Source organism: Trachinotus anak, unplaced genomic scaffold, assembly GCF_046630095.1.
Source record: "Trachinotus anak isolate AG129_WGS33_773 ecotype Australia unplaced genomic scaffold, CSIRO_AGI_Tana_v1 ptg000024l, whole genome shotgun sequence".
NCBI classification, from domain to species: domain Eukaryota; kingdom Metazoa; phylum Chordata; class Actinopteri; order Carangiformes; family Carangidae; genus Trachinotus; species Trachinotus anak.
In genome coordinates, this window is record NW_027273875.1 from 3839838 (window position 1) to 3862493 (window position 22656).

Consider the following 22656-nt stretch of genomic DNA (forward strand, 5'->3'; position numbering starts at 1 on the left):
CATTTTTTGAATTTGTGAATCGGTAAGAAAAGAAAAGCAATAAACATTGCAATTATTTGTGAATCCTTTTTTTTTTCCACCCACCCACTATTGGCCATGATAATGTTTTGCTCACAATCATATTGCTGAGGTCTGGAGAAGCAGCAACAGCACAGGACAGCATACAGTGTGACCAGAAGATTGGAAACAATTGCCTGATTTCGCCATGTTAATTTGGAACAGAAATCAAAGATAAACACTAACGCTGTTACCCTTTAACAGCTGTAATGTTCAGCTATCAGACATTTGCAGGCATGCACGTTGTGAACTATAGCAGGAGACGTTTCAGGTGCATTGACTCTCTCATCTCTGATATATCGGTGTCGGTCATTAAACATTTGATCTGGTCAAACAGACAGTGTAATATACATTGTACAGGATCATCCAATCCAATCATAAAATGTATATATATCTTTAGGTAGAGAGAGAGAGAGTATATAGAATCATGTCCATCATCAAATGTGCGTTTGCATCTCACTTGCAAGATACAATCTGGCAGAGATGTTTCGAGCTTCTCACCCACACGCACAATAGCAGTGACTACCAGTGATGACGCAGGACTGTCTCTCATTTCCTTATTTAACCAGAGCCCAGCGTCGCAGAGCCAACAGTACTTTCCTGTCGAAGTGAATACGATCAATAAACACAGATGATAACAGGAGGACAGGAGAGTAGTTTTGATCTGCCTCACTTGCTTCGTATTCTGATGTTATCTCCCTCTTCTTTTCTGTTTATCTGTCTAAGTTTTCCTCCCCCTTCTGTGTTTTTCAGTGAATCTGGCTCTGTGTTATAACACTCCCTCTTTCTGTTTATCTTCCCATCTTTCTTCCTCTCTTTCCCTGTCTCAATCTTTCTACCTGTCTGCTCAGGGATAGGGACTGCAGCTTGATGTAGACTAGATGCTTGGTAATCATTGTGTTTCCATGACAAACAAGCCCTTCTGTGTATTTGGTGTGCTCTGTTGTGTGCTGCCGTATAATTTGTCTGTTTTTGTATGTGTGCATGTATGCTTTTTCTTTTCACTGTTATATATATATATATATATATACACACACTGTATATCATTCCTGTCTCAGTGTGTCATCTGTGTGTTTGTCTTTGCATGCCGTACGTGTTCATATCTCATATCACAGAAAGAGTGTGTGTGTGTGTGTGTGTGTGTTGTGTGTGTGTGTGTGTGTGTGTGTGTGTGTGTGTGTGTGTGTGTGTGTGTGTGTGTGTGTGTGTGTGTGTGTGTCAGGCCATCTGTTCTCTGTCGTGTCTGGTCCTGTCTCCCAGGGCTTTGTCTTCCTCTCAATGTTCTGGGATCAAGAAGACAGGCATCTACCATAACTCCGTCTCAGATGTACTGTCCCCTATCCCCACTGTTTATTAGTGGGGCCCATATGCCAACGGTGATTGGAAAAGGGAAATTGTTTTGAAATCTTCCAAGTGTCACCCTCATTGGCACTGAGGAGTTTCATCCTTATAACTGAGATCCATAACAAAGTTCAGTTAGAAAAATGTAATTCAATCTAATCTACATGTTTGAGTGTTAATTCTTCAAATTTACTTTCACTGGAAAACATCCACAAATAATTGACTGGCCAACAACAGGGAGAGATGACCTGGTGAGTTACTGCCTCTCGATCCCCAAAACCTGGTGCACAGCTTATCTGAACTAGCCCTTGTGTAAATGACATGTACCAATGTGCAGTTTATTCAGTAATAGATTTCATTGGATCATTCAACTGAAATTAGATTTTCTAAGCAGGCCTAGTGTTTTTCCACTTTGAAAATGGGAAACACAACTCAAGGATGTTCAGCAAGCTTATGCATCAGTAATCACATCGTGGCTGAAATAATAACTGTGAGAGGAGTGAACAAATCACCTGCAAAGTAAATATGGTCTGTGTTTACTGACAACACCTCTAACCCAAGCTAATGCCTTTTGAGACGTGCCAGACTATAAAGAGAGAGGTTTTGTAAGGGGGTTGCAGATTTAAGATGCACTACAGTAAAAATAAAACACAATCAAATGAAAACAAAGCTAGGACAAAGTTGCAGCTTAAAGAGTAACTTAACACCCACTGGAAATCAAATCAATGCGTCCTTCATCCTATCAAGGTGGCAGTGTAAAGTGTAAAACTCCAGTCACAAATAATTCTTTTGGTATTTCACTTCCATACAACACTGGTGTTTTAATACAGTTTACTCTGGTATTAATGGAGGTTTCGAAACAGCACAAAGGGCTGCATTGGTGCAGCTGTGTTGTTGAAGTTACCAGTTAGACAGTGAAATGTGATCAGGACGTCAGGTCTGAGTATCAGATTTTTGAGTTTGAAGAGTTATTAGACACCAAAACAGTGCACAGAGCTTTGTAAAACCATGAGCCTGTTTGATGCGAGTCCTGTTCTTTAAGCTTCTACTGACACCACCAGACGGTGGTTCTTACCATTGGCAACAAGTTAGAAAAAGGCCCCTCACTCAAAGTATTTTGCAGTCTTAGTTGCAGTGCACCCTGGAGGTTTTTTAGGCTGCTTTTACTGAGGGAATAGGTGTCTATGTGTCCTGCGTGATTCTGTCCTTCTCTCTGTATTATTGTTCATTATCAGTGCAGGATAGCATCTCTAAAAAGACAGCTGTGCTCTTTCAGTCTGAATGAAAAAAAATTCAAGGTTGCATTGTAATAACTGTGTAACAAAACAGGTGTCTTAGGGTTAGATTTTTCTTTCAAAGAGCTTTTAGAAGTTCTGGAGCATTAAGATGAAATAGCACAAAATTCAGCATTTCATTCGGTGAAAAAAAGATAATGAGGCCAAATTGCGCATAAGAATAGGGTGAGATCATTTTGACAAAGTATGGTAAGAGACGGATAGACAAGTAAAACGTCCCTTTTGTTGTAGAGAACAGTTTTATCAGGTTCATTTCTGTTGAGTCATGCTAAGCTTTCCTGTTCCTATTCTTATTGCAGATTTTTTATACAATTACCCATTCAGGTATTTACTTTGCTCTTTTTCTGCCTTCTGCACTTCTTGTCTCTCCTTCATCGCTCTGATGGCTCTTTAGATCATTAGTCCTCCTGCACCTTTACTCGGTTTCAGTTTCTGTGTTTCTATCTCTGTCTTTCTCATGGAGTTTCCAAGGAGACGGTTTGCACCCGAGAACAATCATCAGGCTGTAGCGAGGGCTTTAGACCTGGCACACACACACACACTCCCATGCACAGGCCTGGTCCTGGCCCTGTCCTGCTGCTAGTGCATTCCTTGGCGAGCTGGCTAGCGAGTCATTGCTCGCTGCTACAACATCAGCTGTTCTGTGTGATGCCACCCCGAGGCTTTTTGTAGCTGTGAGACACTGGCACCGAGGTCGGCTGTTCTCCAGACTGTTGCTGTCGTGTAATACTGCCTTGAAAAGGGCTTAGATGGCTTTAAATGGACCAGGACCTTTTGAAACATAGCGTTAGCCTTCAGTAGCACTGCCCAGGCTAGCAAGTGTAGCATCCGATTAGTTTAGCTGTGGCCAAACAAGGAGGAGGAGTCAGTGTCGTCAGCTCCACCATCAATCGGCTTCCTCTGGGAATAAATATTTTTTGGGGATGTTGAGTCCTCCCAGTGAGCAGGAAAGACGTTCTCATTTTTCCCTCTAAAGTAATCTCATCTCCACCCAGGACACATTCAGACGAAACATTTATATGTAACCCACCCTTTTAGTATCACATTCTTGATCTTAACATCATTTTTCCACATATGAATAAACAAATGTGAAAAAGAAAAAAACAGACCACAAAAATGGATTAATAACACCAGCCTCCCTCATAAAGTATGTCCTAGCACAACTCTTGTTACGATAAAAGTAAAAGTTGTTACAATAAGATATAACAGGTTGCCATTTAAAGAGATAAATACGAAAAAAAAGTCCAATTCAATGAAAGAAATCATATCGTAAAGCCACTGAGAGGAAGTGGGAGGCGGAGGAAAATAAAACATCAAATGTGGGGGAGAAGTGGATGATAGCTAAACATTAAATTAATAAAAACCACTCATTATGCTGCAGTGTGTCCCTGGACAGTAAAGTGAGGAAGCAGCAACACAGTGACACCAAGATGGTCTTAATATGGAAAGAAAAAAGGTGTTTCTCCTATATTTTATTATTCCAGATGTAAAGTGTAGCCACAGCTATCAACCAATGTCGTATGTGTATAGTGCAGGCTTTGAACATGGCATCAGACCACACAGTGGCATGTTTTAGGTTTCCCTCCTACCTTCCTCTCTCTGAACTCCACTTAGTCTCTCCTCTCCTCTGTCACCACCTCCTGTCGTCTTCACACTTCTTCACTGTCTCTTTTTTTTCCCCTCCGTCACCTATTCCCTCCCTCTGAGCTCTCCTGACTCCTGCAGAGACATGCTGCGTCATGGAAACGACCGACCCGTGCATGTGTATGTGCGTGTGTGTATGTGAGAGAGAGAGAGAGAGAGAGAGAGGGAGAATAAGTGTGGTGGATAGCTGGTGTTAAAGCCACCCTAGCAGCACCTCCTGCCGTCCTGCTTGGCAGATCATTACAGGCAGTGAAGATTTACACACAGGCTGGAAAGACGGCAGAGAAAAAAAACAAGAGAACGAAGCTCAAACCACAAAATCTTCTTGCACTTATTGCTACATTTCTCAGTGTGTTTGTGTGCAAGTTGTTAACATTATTGGTATTTTTGATGATGTTTCATGGTACTATGGGTTGTTGTTTCTCAAAGAGGATAGGACCGACCCCCGGTGTTCTCGTGCAGTGGTTGTTCCTGGCTAAAGAAGAACCCTAAATTTCATTATTTTAACACAAACACAGATTTTTTTTTTTTTCTTACCACAGGAAATCACTTCAACTTTTCTTACAGATCTTAAAGTGAAACCTTTGGTGTGTTGTGGGTGATTATTGTTTTTTTAAAAAGTAATCCGAAGAATCCAAAATGGGTCCAAAACTGTGATAATGTCTCACTGTTGTCATCCCACTTTGTGTGAACATTTTTGTAAGTGATTACAGGCACAGATTGTGTTCAAATCCAGGTTTATGTCTTGTCCAGGTGCATCTATCTAGGGTGTATAAACAACAGCTTTGTCATCTAAAAATATTGTTAGCGCTTCTCTGTGTTCAGACAGAATGCAAGGTGAATCTTTGAGGTGGTGCAATAGTGTACATATAAGTCAGGGGAAGAATGTGAAGGCAAAATTTTGCTTCCCTTTCTGTCTGAACACATTGTGTGGGTTGGGTCCTGATAACGGTACCATTTCAGATTCAAGTCCAAATTTGCAAATTGTCCATGTAATCTCCTGTCTTTTTATCAGCAGTTAGCAATGGGTAATACATTCAGTAATTAGAGGTAATTGGAGGTAATTAAAATAAATATCATGTAAAACATTTAATCTATTGGCATAACTTTAAGTTAGTTTTAGTTTTTAATTCCTAATTCTCACAAGCTAAATCTTAATGAATTTGATAGTGTTTCAGAGAAATTCACATTCAAAAGTGGATTGGATACTGGACATTGATTCAAGGAAATACAGTCACTACCTCTTACCCCAGCTCTTCTACCTCTAAGTGTTAGAGGATGTAAAGATGTGCGGAGTGAAGGAGGCAAGCCAAAATGTGAGCACCCTCTTCTGTGGGAACAGGAGAGAAGAAGTGTATAAGCTTATGGATCCCACCCCTCATTCTCTGTCCTCCTTAAGCCTCACTCTTTACTGCATTGTGTGTGTGTGTGTGTGTGTGTGTGTGTGTGAGAGAGAGAGAGAGAGAGAGAGGGAGAGAGAGAGAGAGAGAGTAAAAAAGAATAAAATGTCACAGACATACTCACAGTGCTTTGGCAGCACTTTCACAGCAAACAATGATAGAAAAGGAGCCATGAAAATCTTCTAATTATACAGACACACACACACACACACACACACACACACACACACACACAAATGCAGGGAGCTTTGTCTGCAGCCTCCCACATACACACACGTACTGAACACACACACACACACACCCACAGACACACAGTCCTGGACTGTGACAGTCCTGTACAAAGACCAGAATGTGGAGCACGCAGTGTTGAGAAGGAGACAGGAAACAGGATTTCTGCTGTAAAATGGGTTTATATCTTCATTATTGTTTGGGGCTCATTGATACTGTAAATGTAACTGTGTCAAGTTTTTTCTCTTTTTGACAGAGCTACATTAGTCTCTGTGTTTCTGTTTAAAATAATTGTGAGGCTAAAATACAATTAATCACATTTAGGAGAAGGATTAACACCAGTTTGAGGATAACATCACAAAAACTTTATTTTGTTTTAGATTTGTGCTTTGTCTGTTAACCTTGGCAGAAGACACCCAAATTGAGTGGCCTCTCTTTCGCCAGTTTTAAAGAAAGAAAAATATCTCATTACTATAATGAATTGAAGTGCCTCTTTTGAATGGAGTGAAGTGACTGAGTGAACTGAAGCCAATTCTGTATTAAACAGATTTGTGGGATGTAAGGTTTGACATAAAAGTGTTGTGTTGTGACTGGTACTCCTGCTCTATTTATGTCTTTTACCTCTTGATTTGAAAGACAGCTTCCCTCAACTCCACTGACACTTTTAGAGTAACTTTTTCTGTGTTTTTTTTTTTTTTTTTTTTAATGAAAAATGTGCAGCTCCCCTCACCTGTCTGCTTTGTCTTTCTCCCCCTTCTCTCTCTTTCTTCCCTTCATCCCTATAAATTGTCCCATGTATTTTTCTTCTCCTTTGCCTTCACTGTTCACTCTCTCCCTCTCTCTCTCTGTCTTGATGTCATCCATCTCCTTTTCCCTGCATCCTCCTTTCTCCTTGCTCATGTCCCTTGCCCTTCCTTCAGGTTTGTCAAAGTCCTTCCCATTGGACAACTCTTTGTTCGACAGCTGGCTTGCCCAGTCGGTTCAGATCACCGCTGATGACATGATGAGCCAGTGGGCTCTGGGTGCCCAGCATGGGGACAAGAGCGGCAGTCTGCTTTCCGACCAGGTAGGGCTTCAGCAGCAGGAGGCCTGAAGGATGAGGCCTCGGCTGCATCTGAGTTTACTGTAATTTTATGACCCTGATACCTAATGTAGATGCCTCTTTGATAGAGCAGCTGCAGATTGAATTCAGTATTGGATTCTTACTCAAAAGAAAATAAACAGTAGTCTGCAAGCAGACCTTTGTTTCAGCTCCAGTACATGCAGACAGCTCATGGATCTGACCTGTTAAAGAAGGATCATATTAGACAGAGCTACAATCTGGGTCTTGGCAGTGAATGTTAGCAAACATGGCAAAATTCAAACAGCTGAAATCAGCAGAAGCATCAAACAGTCCATCACCTCTTGAACTAAATCTCAGTCCACTACACTGGTGGACAAAAACTAGTGCCAGGGGCCAAATAAGGAACTATCCTGCCTACAGACCTGATTGACACAGACATCCAAAGTTACATAAAGGTTTTGGTCAAAAAGTTGTTCTTAGTCAGGAAAGGGGATTTGATCAGGGGCACAAAGGCCTAAAACTATATGAAACTGACATCCGCAAAAGCAGGAAATGTGAAGGCGAGGCACCTCTTCAGAAAGAAAATACAACAGCTACAACAAACAGAAAAAATGAGCCTTTTTCAAATGTTAATGCAGGCCTACTTTTTATTTCATGAACTTAAAAAAAAATAGCAAAAAACTAAACAGTAATTGTGGCACATGCATAGGTTTGGGCACCTTACTAAGTCAGTACTTAGTAAGGATAAAAGTAGATGCAAATGAAGTCTCTTGCTTTCCAACCAAGGCTCATTGATCAAACAGCCGGCCCAGTATTGGAGCACAGTATTGACGTGTCACGTATTCAATTTGTAATGCTAAGGTCAAAAATCTGGATTACTATACAAGAATTTGATGCCTTACTCTGTCAAGCATAGTAAAGAGGAAACTGAATATCCTCGGGTTTCAACTGATGGTCAGTCAAAATAAGAGATTTGAAGAGGTCACCTTGATCTGTAAAAAATTATACCGGACATTTGTCACTATTTAATATCATTTTATGTAGAAAACAATTAATAAAATAAGTAAAAATAATTGACAGCCATTTGTAATGTGGATTCAAAACTTGCTGTGAGCCACTACAATAACTTTGAACAGTTAATTGTGATACATTATGAAGTACAATGGATTATGGTGGAGAGAGAGAATACTTACTCTCTTTTGACAGATGAGAATTAAAGAAAATAATTAAGCCTCCACACTTGAAACCACATTCATGCACTTTTTATGTAGAATTATTTCAACGCTGGATCAAGACCCTCAGATTGAATCTTGATATGAGTGGAGTGAGGAGCTGTTTTGCACAATTTGCATGGTGGGTCGATCAGTTGGACAAGAGAGCTGATGGTCAGAGCAGAGCTGCACTGTGGCTGACCTGCTGTTCTCCTCAGGAATGTGCTCTGTTTGTGTATTGATTGGCAGGGGGCTCCAACCCGAATACATGATATAACACCATTGTTTGGGAATGTGTTTTGGAACAAAAAAACAAACAATAAAAGGGGCAGGAATACAGTCATTTTTCAATAAAACAGACGAGATGTTGAAAACCTGATATCCTTAAGAGAAAGATCTGCAAAAACAAGAGGGTGTTAAGTGATCACTGACTTTTATCCAACAACCCCGCAGGTTCCAAGTTACAGTGGCCTGTAGTTGACACAAATAATAAAAGCCTTTTTTTATAACACAAAGGAACAAAAGATTCAACAGAAACCTCCCATGAAGAAATAAACAATCACAATGTGAGACGCTGTCAGAAAACGGCAGCTTTGTCATTCGCTTCTTTGCTCAAAATAATGTGACATTAGTTGCTCACATCCTCCACTGATGAGCTGTTGGAAATGTGGGTGGGTGGGGAGTTTTTGTTCCAAAATATTACGGGCAAGAATGTGAGCTTTCAAAACCAGAAACCCAAGTTACAGGGAAATGAATTGTTTTGATCTATGAGCAACTTTCCAAATATACTGTGTCATGAAAAACTTTGAAAAAAATTGTTGTGCCTCGGAAGATGAACTGATTCAGCTGTTTTTTTCTCATCTTTACTCTGATTGGCTCTCTTTTTAATTCTTATCCTCTCATCGCGTCTCTCTCATCTTCAATCCCTGTCTCTCCGTACCTCACCTTCTCTCTTCTCCCCCTCTCACACAGCTCCTGCAGGGCGAGGAGAGCCTGCTAAACCTTATGATGGAAAACTCCATGCAGTCCACCTGGAAGACGCCCCAGCTGGGCCGCAAACCACGAGGGAGCAGCAAGCCCCGTGCTCGTGGACATTCCACCACCCCCACCCAGCCCCAGACGCTGCTCTCTGCAGCGGCTGCCTCCGCCACTAGCAGCCCCTCCACTGCAAAGAGCCTCTGGGTGAGTGTGGTGGAGGAAAAGCCAAGCCATGTGGGCCGTAAAGGGGAAAGGTCCAGGGGCTCCTCCAAAGCCCTGCACCACCACCACCTTCATCACCACCAGACCAGGAGCTCTGACCTGCAGGGGGACCCAACACCACAGCCACCCATCTCCAAAATGGATTCCTGTCACATCTCAGAGGACCGCGGCCATTGGGAAAGCATCCACGCAGGGAACGGTGTTGCATCAGGGGCTGGATCTGTTTTCACCACAAGCTCATCTCCACCTCCGGCCTCCAGCCCTGGGGTCACGGTTCCCGACACAGGGGCGATCCTTCGTGGCGGGGCTCCACGACTCCGTCTGCCCCGCCAGGGTAAATCAAGAGGGAGGGGCGTGAGCGGAGGTGGAGGCATAGCGGGGCTGGAGCCCATGGACCTGCCGCTCACAGGAAAGGACGCGTCCCTGCTGGACGCTGCCGAGACTGACGGGTACTTCTCTGATGGCGAGCAGAGTGATTCGGACACGCGCTCTGGCGGACGCAAACTCCGCTTGCCACAGTTGCATTCTGGGAACGAGGACCTGTTGAGAAGGAGCGTGCTGGCATCCTAAAGAGCTGAGACTCAAATCAACACACACAAACACACAATTATCCAAGCAGAGTCCCGCTGGCTAATTGTTTCTCCATCTGTGCCCAGTATACAGTCTACACAACATGGCTGGATGGCTTTGTTCAACCAAATCCCTGTCACATTTACCAATGGAAAATCTCTTCAGCTCTGACCTGCTTTGTTTTTTGGGGGAATTTGAATGTAGCTGTTTGCCTGTCGTACAGTTAAGCTTCTCCACCGGACCGTAGTTTGTTGTTAGACAACCACAAGATGCGATACATTCAGCAAATAGGAAACAAACATTACCTTTAGTCTTTTCTTGTGTTTGTGTTTCAGATTCATTTTGTTTCTGGGTGTTGAAGTACCCTGTTCTGGCCTCATGTCTGTGGTATCTGCCAGACCTGGGAACAAACACTTTGGGGCATTATTATTATTATTATTATTATTACTCAAGCTGGTTTCAGGGTCTGCTTCACCTTCAGTCTTTTATGGCCTGAGATACATCCAATGAGTCCTTGTTTTCTTGAATATATTCAATGGAAAGACAATGTCACACCAGAGTTGTTCAAAATACGTGTGGGGTTGACATGGGACAATATGTATTCAGCCTTGAAAAGCACAACTAGCTAGTCATAAGAGCTGTAATGTAAGCACTCGTGTGTATAATAGATGCTCATTCAGGGTCGGGGTCAATCCTCATCATGTTAACTCAGTTCGGTCAAAATGTACACTAAAGGCTTCATTCTCAGATTTATCGTCGCGGACTTAAAAAAAAAAAAAAAAAAACACATCTCCAGCTTTTCCTCTTTTTGAATAGTAAACGGATTGACCCCAACCCTAGTGCTTATTCCGACTGTCACACAGAGACACAAACACAGACATACTGACACACAAGCAAATCCCTTTGCTCGCATCACAGCCATTGTTGAAATATTTGGTCTGACTTTTGTCAGCTGCTTTCAAATTCTTCCTAATTCAGAGTTTTGTTTTGTTTTTGTTTTTTTTTTCAGCCTGAATCTTTGAAGAAAAATCATTGTAGAAACTCTGTGCCTTCTGTCGCTCACCCTGTGCCCCTGCCTCCCCACAAACCCCCGCACACCCCCACCTTCTCAATCAACCAAACAATCAGCAAGTAGATCAATGAGTCGTTTTTCAATCGGATTCGTAACAATCAAACCAAAAGGTAATCCAGTCGGATTGGCTACCAAGTGTAGCCAGCATTGGGCTCCTTGTCACCTTAACAATTGTCTAGTGCCTGAAACAAGGATGTAAATGCAGCGTTTGCCATTAATCAACAAAGCATCTGCAACAGTTAGCAAAGCAGAGCCACGCCGTACTATCGGTGCAAAGAGCTGCTTCCTGTTCTATGCCCCCATAACTAGATCACTGCAGTCCAGAGCCATCAATAAACAGAGTTTGGCCAGGTTGCACTGTGAGCACCATGTTGCTGCCTCTATGAAAGCTGACCCCAACAACAGATATATGTGGAGAACAGAAAAATGCACAACATAAAATAGTAACATGCGTTAACTTAACATAACATTTTGAGCAGAAACTCTTGCAAGTCCCTCATTTCTATCTGGTCTCTGCAGATTCTCCGCATTTGGCCTTGGTGGACTGATGAAAATAAAAACTGGAGAAAACATGACAAAATAATCTCAACTCAAATGTCCACTTACAAGCTCGTAAGCAGCAGGCAACCACACCTCACAGTCTTGGCTTCGCTCAGGTGTGTTTTCACATGACCTAAGAGTGGAGGACCATTTTCTCTCCCTAAACTTTTGCCTTTTTTCTTGTGCATAAAAAACAATCACTGACTCACTGTGCAGGTTAACATGAACATCACTGTGCAGTTTATCCACATCACTTGATGATTTCTACGTATTGAAAAGTCAGTTATTTCTATTCATTACGTGAGGTCCCCAGGGTTAACAGTGCAACTTTCAGGCAACAGAGAAACAAGTATATATCTATATATAGTATGTATCTCTGTGATTTATAGTTTTGATGTGGCCCACACTGCATTGACTGGTCATGGCTGCCACTGAAGCTTGACGTGGACAAGCTCTCGTCACTGATGGCTCTGCTGCACCTTTTCCACCTGTTAGATGAATGATGACAATGTAATAATCAGCTTCAGAGGCCTGCGCTCTTAAGTTCATGAATTGAGTTGTTTGTAAATTTGTTTTTAAAAAATGCTGTTTGTTGTTCTCTCAGAGAGTTGTATTTTGTACTTAAGCAGTCCATGGTATTCTCAGGGGTTAAAAAAAACTTTTAAAAAAGAAGATTAAAAGGTTAAAAAATTTATCGAAAAAGCGACGCAAGACGTAGATGCATATATATATATATGTATATATATATATACATATATATGTATATATACACATTTTATATCATATACTATATATATATAAAGTGATGTGTGTATGTCTAGAAACTTCCTTATTTGGCAAGCTTCACTGTTTGAACTCCTACATGACTACTACTGAGCATGCTCCTCTCAGTGTGACCATATGACCATCAGCCCTGGGTTTAATAGTCTCAATCAATAATTAATGCTCATTTTAACTTGCTTGAGTTACCAGATGAGGCGGACAGGTCAGATAATATTGGCTCTGTGGTCAATTACAAGAAGGGACTATCTTTTCATTCTCTCACCTTTCTTGCAGCTAAGACCCATCTGGGGCCAAATTGGGGTGAAATGAGACATCACAAGTGATTTTTAAGGGCTGCTTTACCCAGGTCTGATGAACAGACATTTAAATGGAGGTGCAAGTCCAATCTACTTCCTCTGTTTTTTTCTGTTTGGACAGCTTCTAACCTGTCTTCTGAAGCGACCACGCCAAAGAACAGATCTGTGTATCAAAAGCAGCATATTTACGTCTTATCTACACAAACACACATACCCGTGCTCCGTCTCTGGTTTTCAAGACGAAGAATGTTAGATAAACATGTCAGTCAACTCTGCCAGCACTGTCCAGGTCGGCTCGGTTTAATCCAGCTTCTCGACCTGGTTCGACCTCGGCTCGATGTGGTTCGGTTAGAAACCCTGTAAGCTCAGGCGCGGTGCCTTGGTGTTGTGTGAACCCCTTTGCTGTCGCTGTTAATTCTACTACACAACCACCACCAACAAATCGACCCTGGATTCTCCCAGATCTGCATTTATGGGGGTTCACATAGAAGCCTGTAACCACAGTAACGGGCGATGGTTGACTCATACATATTAACCCCCTTCAGAAAAAGCCAAATGCTGCTGAACTGAACACACAACTTACAGCTCACACACAGACACACACACACCAGAGCTGGTATAACAGGGTTATAATGTACAAGACGACTATTTTTTTTTTTTTTTATGTATATGTGGTCCTGACTGCATCAAGAAGTATGAGCTTACTCAGAGTGAAATGCCCCCTAACAGCAGGAGAGTACTATTACAGGTGACAGCGCTGTGTCTCTGTCTCCTTTGTCCTTCAGGTGTAGCCATCGTAGAAGATTCACATTGTCTGTCCGCCACACTTGTCTCTTTTTCGCCACAGAGAGGCAAAGTCTGTAAAAACCCTCTTTTGAAAGTCAGAGTTTTGATTTTATTTTATTTTTGAACTGTGCAAAGTATTGTGTTAGGCAGCATAAATACAGGACAGGTGGACAATTTTGGACTTCTACGTTGGCTACTGTTATTACAATCTGCATGGGAACTGACCATAACAACACATACAACATCAATAACCACAACAAAGCTTGTGTTTTAAAGTGAGGATGTGGGGATGTATCATTACAATCCACAGAATCCTCCGTCGAGTGGTTGTTACCATTGATGTGTTGCAAAGACAGAAAAATGTAATCTTGGTTTCAATATTCAATGTTCAGAGTAGCCTGACTTTGTAGACAGTGTTATTAGACAAGGCCTCACATGTAACGGCCTTAACATGTAGTAGCAAATGCTAAGGCTGCACAGTGCTGGCAAGAAAAAAAGAAATGAATTGCCTCTGCAGGAAGTTGTGGAGGTGGTTAGGTGAGTTAGACTTGCTGTTTCTAGAGATTCTCTCAACTGCTAGTCCGATTTTAACCCAAGAACAGCATTATACTACCTTCTCTGGCAAATTGGTAATTGCAGTTCTGATTTCTTTTTCGCCTAGATATTGTGCAGCCTTGGCAAACACAAACTGGTTATTATTCTATATTTACAGTGTGGCTTCAATGCCCTCTCCTTCCGCTTGTTAGATACTGTAGACTGGAGTCTTTTGCAGGTTCTTTTTATCAATATCCACTAGAATACAACTTCAAAGCATCACTGTCCTCTGTGTGGTACACTGGTGTGGGTGTTGGCTCACGGCCCGAAATGTGCACTGATGATCTTTGAATTTTGCAACTCTGTCAGGTCGAATATCCACATGATGTTAGATCCAGATACAATTTTCTCTCTCTCTCTCGTTTCCATTTTTAATCTGCCAAGGCGTTGAAATTTTTACCCTCAAGAGTGACACATCAGTGTCAGTATAAGCAGAAAATCTGGTGGAGTATTGGACGATGTGTTTTCTGTGCCATCTTACTATTTAGAGTGATTATGTGTAATGGATAAATATACAACGATTCAGTTTTCTAAGTGGTGAGCTGGTGCATGTGTCAGAAACAAAACTCTCCCCCAGGTGTTGGCATGAATGCTACACCACAGAAATAAGCTGGAGGGCATCGTGCATGTAATGGCAGGTCAGAAACACACCTACACACCGCAATGAATTCCTAGACTTCAGCTAAAAAAAGCCAGCGCTGATTGCTGCAGGTAATTGGAACCGCGCCCACAATTCACACAGCTGCCGTCTACTGCACCGACACTGTTGTAAAATTCCTTGGAAAGGCATCACTGCACTGGCAGGGCTGGGTTCCTCAGAACTTCCTCAGCTGCACGTTCAAAGCTCTTTATTAGCAGAGAGGTAGGTCAGGGCCGTCCACCAATAAAACGCTGGGAAATTTTGTTGTACAAGCTAATTTGTGCTTCACTTGAACAAAAAAATTAAAATTTAAAAAAAAAAATTATGAAAAACAGCCATTAAATTCAGTTGTTGCTCCTGGTGGATGAAAGACTTTGATTTTCAGCTATTACAAGACAAAAACTGATGATTGCACTGGTGTGGTTTTGGGGAACCAGAAGGGCATCAGAATGCTGTTCATACAATATCTCTATCTTCCTCTGTGGTTGCTCCTTCGTCCAGTAAGACAGTGGTTTGAGGCTGCCGTCAGGTCATTGAAGCCAGGGTTGGCCAGTGCTTAGACATTTAATCCGGGAAATCATGTGAAAGCAGTTGTTACTTGTTCATACAGCTTGGTGAAGATTATGTACATTGGACTTACTTGAAAAACCTAGAGTCCAGAGTTGAAATCTCTTAAAATCTTGATGAAAATTGAATTTATTAATTGTCTGCCGAAATCCATTTGGATATTGAGACTTTGTTACATGATTGAGTGACATCTAATGACTGCTTAGTGCTTCCTGCTTCTTCTATCACTGACAGTCCTGGCTTTATTGTCCTACACCAGCCATACAAACCCACCCACCTACCTACATACTTACCGCTGGAGTTTATATACATCTACAATAATGTATAATACTGTTCAACTACTACTACTAAAGACATTTTCATTTTCCGTGTTTTGAAAAAGCCTTTGCAAGCTGTTTTTTTTTTTTTTCTTTTGTAATGCTTTAGCTGGCCACCGTGGCTCGTATCAAACTAGAAAGCTGACTCATTATCTGCTTCCTCTGTTTTTACTGGCGCTTTGCTCTCCTCTCCGTTACAGCAAAGTTATGGCTTCAAGGTCTCAGCATCCACACCCAGACACACTGCACAGATTGGAGGTTTAGTCATACAAATGCTTATCACAGGCAGAGCTGCTGTGGAGGCAGAAACAAGCTCAATTGTCGAATCAGATGTAAATTGGTGGAGTCAAAGAACCACAGTGATTTGAATCAGAGGGGCGTTTGCCTTTTATTCATGATGTTGCAAGGGAGCTGACTGGAGAACCAACATCAATACAGGAAAATACAGTCAGTTTGAACTTCAAAGGTCAAACTCTTAAACCGGGAGCATTACAACCATATATAAGAAATATGTACAGAAGTACAAAGCCTATGTAAAAAGCTGATTTCTAGAGCTGAAATTGGGCATTATATGCCTTTATTGTACAGTGACGGTGGAGAGATGACAGGAAATGAGAGAAGAGAGGACATGAAACAGGAATGTCATGGTTCGTGTTCATCCCTTAACAGTACATGCGAAACTACCGATGTCACCACCTGCCAATTTCTAAGAAATACATAAATCACAGTAATCCAGCAATAAGGCTGCCAGGGTTGCTAAAAATTAATCCTTTGGTCTCTGAAATGTGAAACATATGTTTTAGAGCCCAGACGTCTTCAGATGCTTTGTTTCATCCAACCAACAGTTCAAAATCCAAACATATTCACTTTGGAATGACATGAAAACACAGAAAAGCAGCAAATCTTCACGTTTAAGAAGTTGGAACCAGAGAATATTTGCAATTTTTGCTTGGATAAACAACTGTAACGGTTAATTCGTTATCAGAATTGTTGCTGAGTTCATTTTCTTTTACTCAGATTATGAATTAATCAGCTAATTGTTTCACATGACTCATTAGATTCCTGAGAAGTCAGACGTTTTTCATTTGAAAGCACGCCACTCTGGAGGAAACCTGGAGAAGCAGACATCCAAATAACTTCCCCCTGTTTTTTTCCCCTTTGCCATTTTGCTGGGCTTCAGTCCAACATCACTCTGGTTCTGGCTCCACCTGCTGAGGTTCAACACAGTGAGATTACTTCTGCTTCCAGAGCAGATTCAAGAAATGTTTTTAAGACTAAAGCTCCCATCTGCACAAACTGCACACCTTTCTCTGCCTCCACCATCCAACATCTTCCTCTTCCCTGCTTGCTCCTCTTCCTCCCACCAGCAGCAACCCCCCTCTGCTGCTCCATCCTGAAACCCTAAAACCACCCCTCCTGCCTCTCCTGTCCGGTGATCAGCCTCCTTGCCCAGCACGTGGCTCTTTTCAAATCCCTTGTGAAGCATAGGGGAAAAATTAAAAGAAGAAAAAAAGAAAAAAAAAAAAGGATGTCTGTAGCTTTAAGGACAAATAATGACAGGCACGTGTTGTGGAAGTACGTGTGAGGAGGGGAAAACGTTGCTTCGCTCTGGACTGGAGAGAGAGAACAAGGGGAGAGGAGAGTAGAGAGATGGATAAAAAGAAAGAGAGGAGAGGAGAGGAGGGAGATGTTTACTGAACCAGAGCCAGAGAGGCAGACAGAGAAAGAGTACAACTTGTTCTTTCCCCTGCGTTCTGTTTGCAGCCTGTCCGCTCAGTCAAGTTAACAAGCAGCTAATATAAACAACACCAGGCCCTTCCCTTCTCCTTGCCCTCTCGCCTCCTCATCTCCATCTCCTGCTCTCTCTCTCTCTCTCTCTCTCTCTCTCTCTCTCTCTCTCTCTCTTTCTCTCTCTCTCTCTCTCTCTCTCTCTCTCTCTCTCTTTGTCCATACAGCCGGGTCTCCATCCAAGTATTTCTTTTAACAAACTGTAACAATCAAATCAGGAAAGCAGAACAGGATTGGGCAAAATTTGCATTAAATGGCATGAACAGCACGGAAAACAATTCAATTTTGTTACAGAATATTTTGATATCAACCATGACTTTCAGTGTAAATCACCCTGTGGTTGCATGTGGTTAGTTGATGCATTTATTTGTATTCAGACAAAAGCATAAATTTACATAAAATTACTCAGCAGTAAAGACAAACAACAAACAAGTCTTACAAAGATAATTGTAGCTTGCTGTCAACAAATCCCATAAAAAGACGAAAACCAACAATGAACTGCTCCCACTAACAAGTACTGTCTGTGTGTATCTTATTCCTCTGTGCCATCGCTGCTAAAAAACTACAAAGAAACACATCAGTGAGTCAAATACATTCCTTCATTACCATGAACACACAGCATAGTTTATTTTGAGTGATTCCCAAACACACCGTCCTGCTTCTGAAAAAAAAAAACAAAAAATGTGTATTAGTCAACAGCTGGAAAAACTCCCCAAAAATTGCCCAATTTACTTGTATTTGAATTATGTTTGGTTAAAGCTACAGTAAAACTACAGTGCCCAGCTGTTTGAGGGAATTATTGAGTGTTTTGTTGTTGTTTTTTTTTTTATTAAAATATATATTTATGAGCTGTTTTTAGATATTTATGTATTCAGCAGAAACAAATGGGGTAGAACTGGGCTATACATTGAGTTAGCTTGATTTATTCTAATTTATGTTTTTGCACAATGCAGTTTTTACAACGTGCACAAAAACATTTATGTTTTGGTCTTGCTGCGTTTTGTTGGGATAAAATCCAATAAAATTGTGAATTATCCCTAAGTTTTAAATAGTTGGTTTTGGTATTTCCATTGGATTTGTTGAGATGACAGAAAGATGAAAAAAAAAAGGATTTACACCAGCTTTATTCTAGGTAAACAATTTTATTTAAATTTTAATACCAGCATTGGAATTTTTTTTTGCAATTTATCTATCCATTGTTATAAATACACAAACACACACACAGCCAGGTCTCCATCCAAGTATTTCCTTCACAAACTGTAACAATCAAATCAGGAAAGAAGAACAGCACTGGGCAAAATGGCATGAACAGCCTGGAAAACAATTCAATTTTGTTACAGAATATTTTAATATCGACCACAACTTGTAATGTATAAATATTTTTTGGCAATTTACCTTGAAACCTGGATGGAAACATGGCTCGAGTCCCCTTTATGCTTCCTCCCTCAAAATCTGAGCAATTTATTGAACTTCCCTTTACATCTGGTTTTACCATTTGGCTTGTGGGAGGTTGTCGGACACTGCTGCTCAGACATATATCACCATAGACAAATTGAGGTGTAAATGCAACCAGGACTCACTGAAGATCCATTTGGCGACAGCTACCGTCTCCCACTGATGGTCAAAACAACATTTGGTCACATTAAATTTAAGTTCTGCTGGGCACAATACACACAACATAAATATAACAAAAGGACGTGGGTGGGAATCTGTTTTATGAAGGAAAGAGTGATTTCAGCATGAGCACCGGAGACAATTTACTTCCAGGTGTAAATGTAATCTGGATAAATCACGTCTAGACACAATCTGGATTTAAGATGCAGAATAAGACCATTTGTTAAGAGGCCCTCTGCACTGTATTTCTGTTTCTGCTCTTTCTCCAACATGTAATTTCTTCGCTCCGTCTCTTTACGTCCTTCTCCTGATTTGTCCTTACTGTTCTTCTCTCTGCTTTCATAACCTGACTTCTTTATCTCTCTCACACACACAAAACAAATGTTTATCTTCTTCCTCTGAGGCAAATATGTGTTTATTTGCCTCCCCTGTCCAATCTTTGATACATGCAGGGGGGCAATAGGTGTTATGATTACCTAAACTGTGGAAAGTGCAGCCCCTCTGTTTGCTATTATTCTGAAAATACAGGGAGTGTGTGTGGTTGCAGGAAGCTCAGGAATGAGAGAGAGTACACGACTTGCATAAATCCTGTTCTGTTTGTTCATGGCGAGAGAGACTCAGGGTTAAATGTAGTTAAAAGTGTACAGCAGCTCAACTGTTCTCCCAGTGAGGTGACTGACCTTTTGCTTAAGTCTCCCTTTGTTCTCCTCGCCTCATTTTTCTTCCCTCCTCCTCCTCTTCCTCATCTGGATGAAACGTAGCGGCTCGAATGGAAAAACAAAAGTGGGCACAAAGGTACAACAGCACAAGTTGAAAATGTTTCAGCTTGAGCGAAAAATTTGTGCTTATCTAGGGGGCTTTATGACTCTACAAACAGTCGGTGGCAATGCAAGGCAAAAAATGGGCTTTACTTTAGTAAACATTCACGCTGAGCCAGCTAAATTTTGAAAACACTGGTACATGGTAATGATAAGGAAACATCTAAATGTCACCTCTATCAAAGATAAAACTGCATCACAGCCAACATCTGGTCAGCAGGGAGAGAGACAGACTGGTTACTCTGCTGAATTAAAAGTCCATTCTGTCCGCTCTTGCTCTGCAGAAACACTTGTGCTGAGTTTTAATACGAACTCACAGTTTAGTTGTTCTCTTTTATACATTTTTCTGTTGTCACACAGCTTAACTTAAAGGATTTGATTCCAAAATCCTCTGACGAAATGAACAGAAATACTCAATTGGATATGTTCGATCACACGACAAATCACAGAGAAATTTTGAGGAAACACAAAGTTATTCTCTCAACTTACATCAGCTCACTGACCGTATCCACTCAAGCTTCGTTTTCTCATTTTATGTTCAGAGCGACACTGGCTTTGTGTGGACAGAAGAGATTTAACCAGCTTACTGTGGATGTCCTTTTAAGCAGGTCCCCCCTCTCCTCCTTGTTTATTTCTCTCTTTATCATTGTTTCTGTTTCACTCAACTGCTCACCTTAACTCTGTTCTGCTTTAATATTTTCTGTCTCGCTCTTGACTCCACTTCGTGTCTCTCTTTATCTTTTCTCACAGTCTCCTCTCATATTCCTCCGTATGTCTCCTGTGCAGTGCAGAGCAGGCACTTTCTGACTCATTAATAAGAAAAGAAAAATCTCGCTTCCCCTCTCCTGACCGCCGATTCTCAAAAGTTTTCTCCCTCAGGCCAAATCACATTATCAAACAACAATTCAGTGGAGTTCTGGTTTGCAAAACTTCATCAACATTCAACAAGCAACTTTTTTTTTTTTTATACCTTCACCTACAAGGACTTATAAATATCTTTTTTTATGTTAATCTTTTATTTTAAGCACTTAGTTTGTTCTTGTTTGTTGAAAGAAGGTTAATTGATTAAGCTGCTTCTTGTCTGAACGGTTTCTTTCCCTTCTCTGCTCTCTCATGACATTTTCAAATATTATTGGGTGTCATTCTGCATCTTATCTTATTATCTCTTATTTAGGCACTATTTGAATACCAATCAGCATCATCCAGTCAGAGCAGAGCTGGACACAGGCTTTTTCCCCTCCACCTCCTCCTGTCTTATTTGTCCTTATAAAGGTGTTAAAATCTCTGCTGCTGTGTCCAGTTTCTCCTCCACTCTGCATCGGTTCTTCAATAAAATAATATGAATGTTGCAGGAGTTAATCCTTCTGTATTCTTTGTTTCAAAGAATGTTGTGCCATTTGTTAATAGCAAAGAGAACTATTGAACATATATGAAAAAGAAGAGCTATTTTAAATTATTTTTTGGCTTTTTTTGCTATATTTATTTTCTTGTATTAGAATCTTCTTTGTAGGAGGGAAAAATCAAAAAATGTATTTTTCATTAGTGCGAAAAACCTATTTTCTTCCTTTTTGTACAATTTCGATGTTTTAAGCGAGACTTTGAAAAGCAATATGATGATGATGACGATGTTTCCTGTGACTGTATCTGCATGCTGTTTGTGTTGCCTTAATGATGGCTGCATCCCACCATGACCCCTCCCTCCCACCCAACTCTGATCCCGCCTCTTAAACTCCCACCCTCATCTAATGGAGTCCTACTCCCATTTGATCCAGTCCAGACCAATCCAGTCCAGTGCAGTCAATAAAGCAGTGCTTTCTGTGTACACAAAACTTTCTCCCTCTCATCCTTCTTCATCACTGAAGTGTCACTGGTCTTTCTCACTGATTTACAAAGAGGAAAAAGTCTTACATTTACAACATTTGCAGTATATTCATTATAGATCCTAATTACATTATATAACAGAGACCTTTGTAAATTACAGGAAATGTGTTTATCTTTTTACATCAACAGAAAGAAGTTTTAATGGAGCATAACGATTGTGCAATTTGTGTAAAGTGATCTTTTTGTTTTGTCTCTCTTCCACTCCCTCAACTATTGGTCGATTTTTACAGGCCTGAAAATTGAAAGTTAGAAATGTCATGGGTCAATTTTAAATCCAAGTTGAAGAAAAAAAAAAACCCCAAAAAAACACTATTAATATTGGTGTCTAGCTATGCAGATGATTTAACTTTTATCTGTTGCGGTTTTTGCTGCTATCCCAATACAGTCAAGGTGAACAGACTTTCTTTTGCAGTTCTGAAAGCATTAAAATAACGCTAACAGTCAACAGCCATGCTAGAGGCTCTGTGAGGCTGTACTTAGGCACAGCTGAATGCAAGCTGAATGCTAACGTCAACATGCTAACATTCTCCCAGTGACAACATCCTGTTATTTAGAATATACGTTTACCATGTTTACTATCTTAGTTTAGCATGTGAGCATGCTAACATTTGCTAATTAGCACCAAACACAAAGTACAGCTTGCACCAATGGGAATGTCATTAGTGTTGCGGGTATTTGGTCATGAACCAAAGTTTTTGATGATTTGGTGCCAAAGGAAAAGGTTTTACCAAACTTTTTATAATTATATATTATTATTATATAATTGCCATCCCTAGACAGCCATGTCACTAGCATGGCTAAAGCTCACTTTCTAGTTACGCCTGTTATTCCAGATAATGCACAAATCAACTGTTTTACTAGAACTAGTAGTAGTAAGGAATAACCTACCACTGTAAACAGTAGACAGTAAGGTCTGTAGATTATCCATTTGTTAATGATTTAAGCACCGGA

The 22656-nt window shown here is 40.9% G+C and overlaps 1 protein-coding gene across 2 annotated transcripts in view; it reads left to right on the forward strand.

Annotated features, from left to right (window-relative positions):
- jade2 (jade family PHD finger 2) overlaps positions 1-21533 on the forward strand; it is a 185294-nt gene extending 163761 nt beyond the window's left edge. For both annotated transcript variants that reach the window (XM_071461493.1, XM_071461492.1), the window contains 2 exons: positions 6886-7031; positions 9212-21533. In XM_071461493.1, the coding sequence (XP_071317594.1) occupies positions 6886-7031; positions 9212-10009 (944 nt within the window). In that variant the 3' untranslated portion in view covers positions 10010-21533. The remainder of the gene's footprint in view (positions 1-6885; positions 7032-9211) is intronic.
- Positions 21534-22656: the final 1123 nt, after the last annotated feature.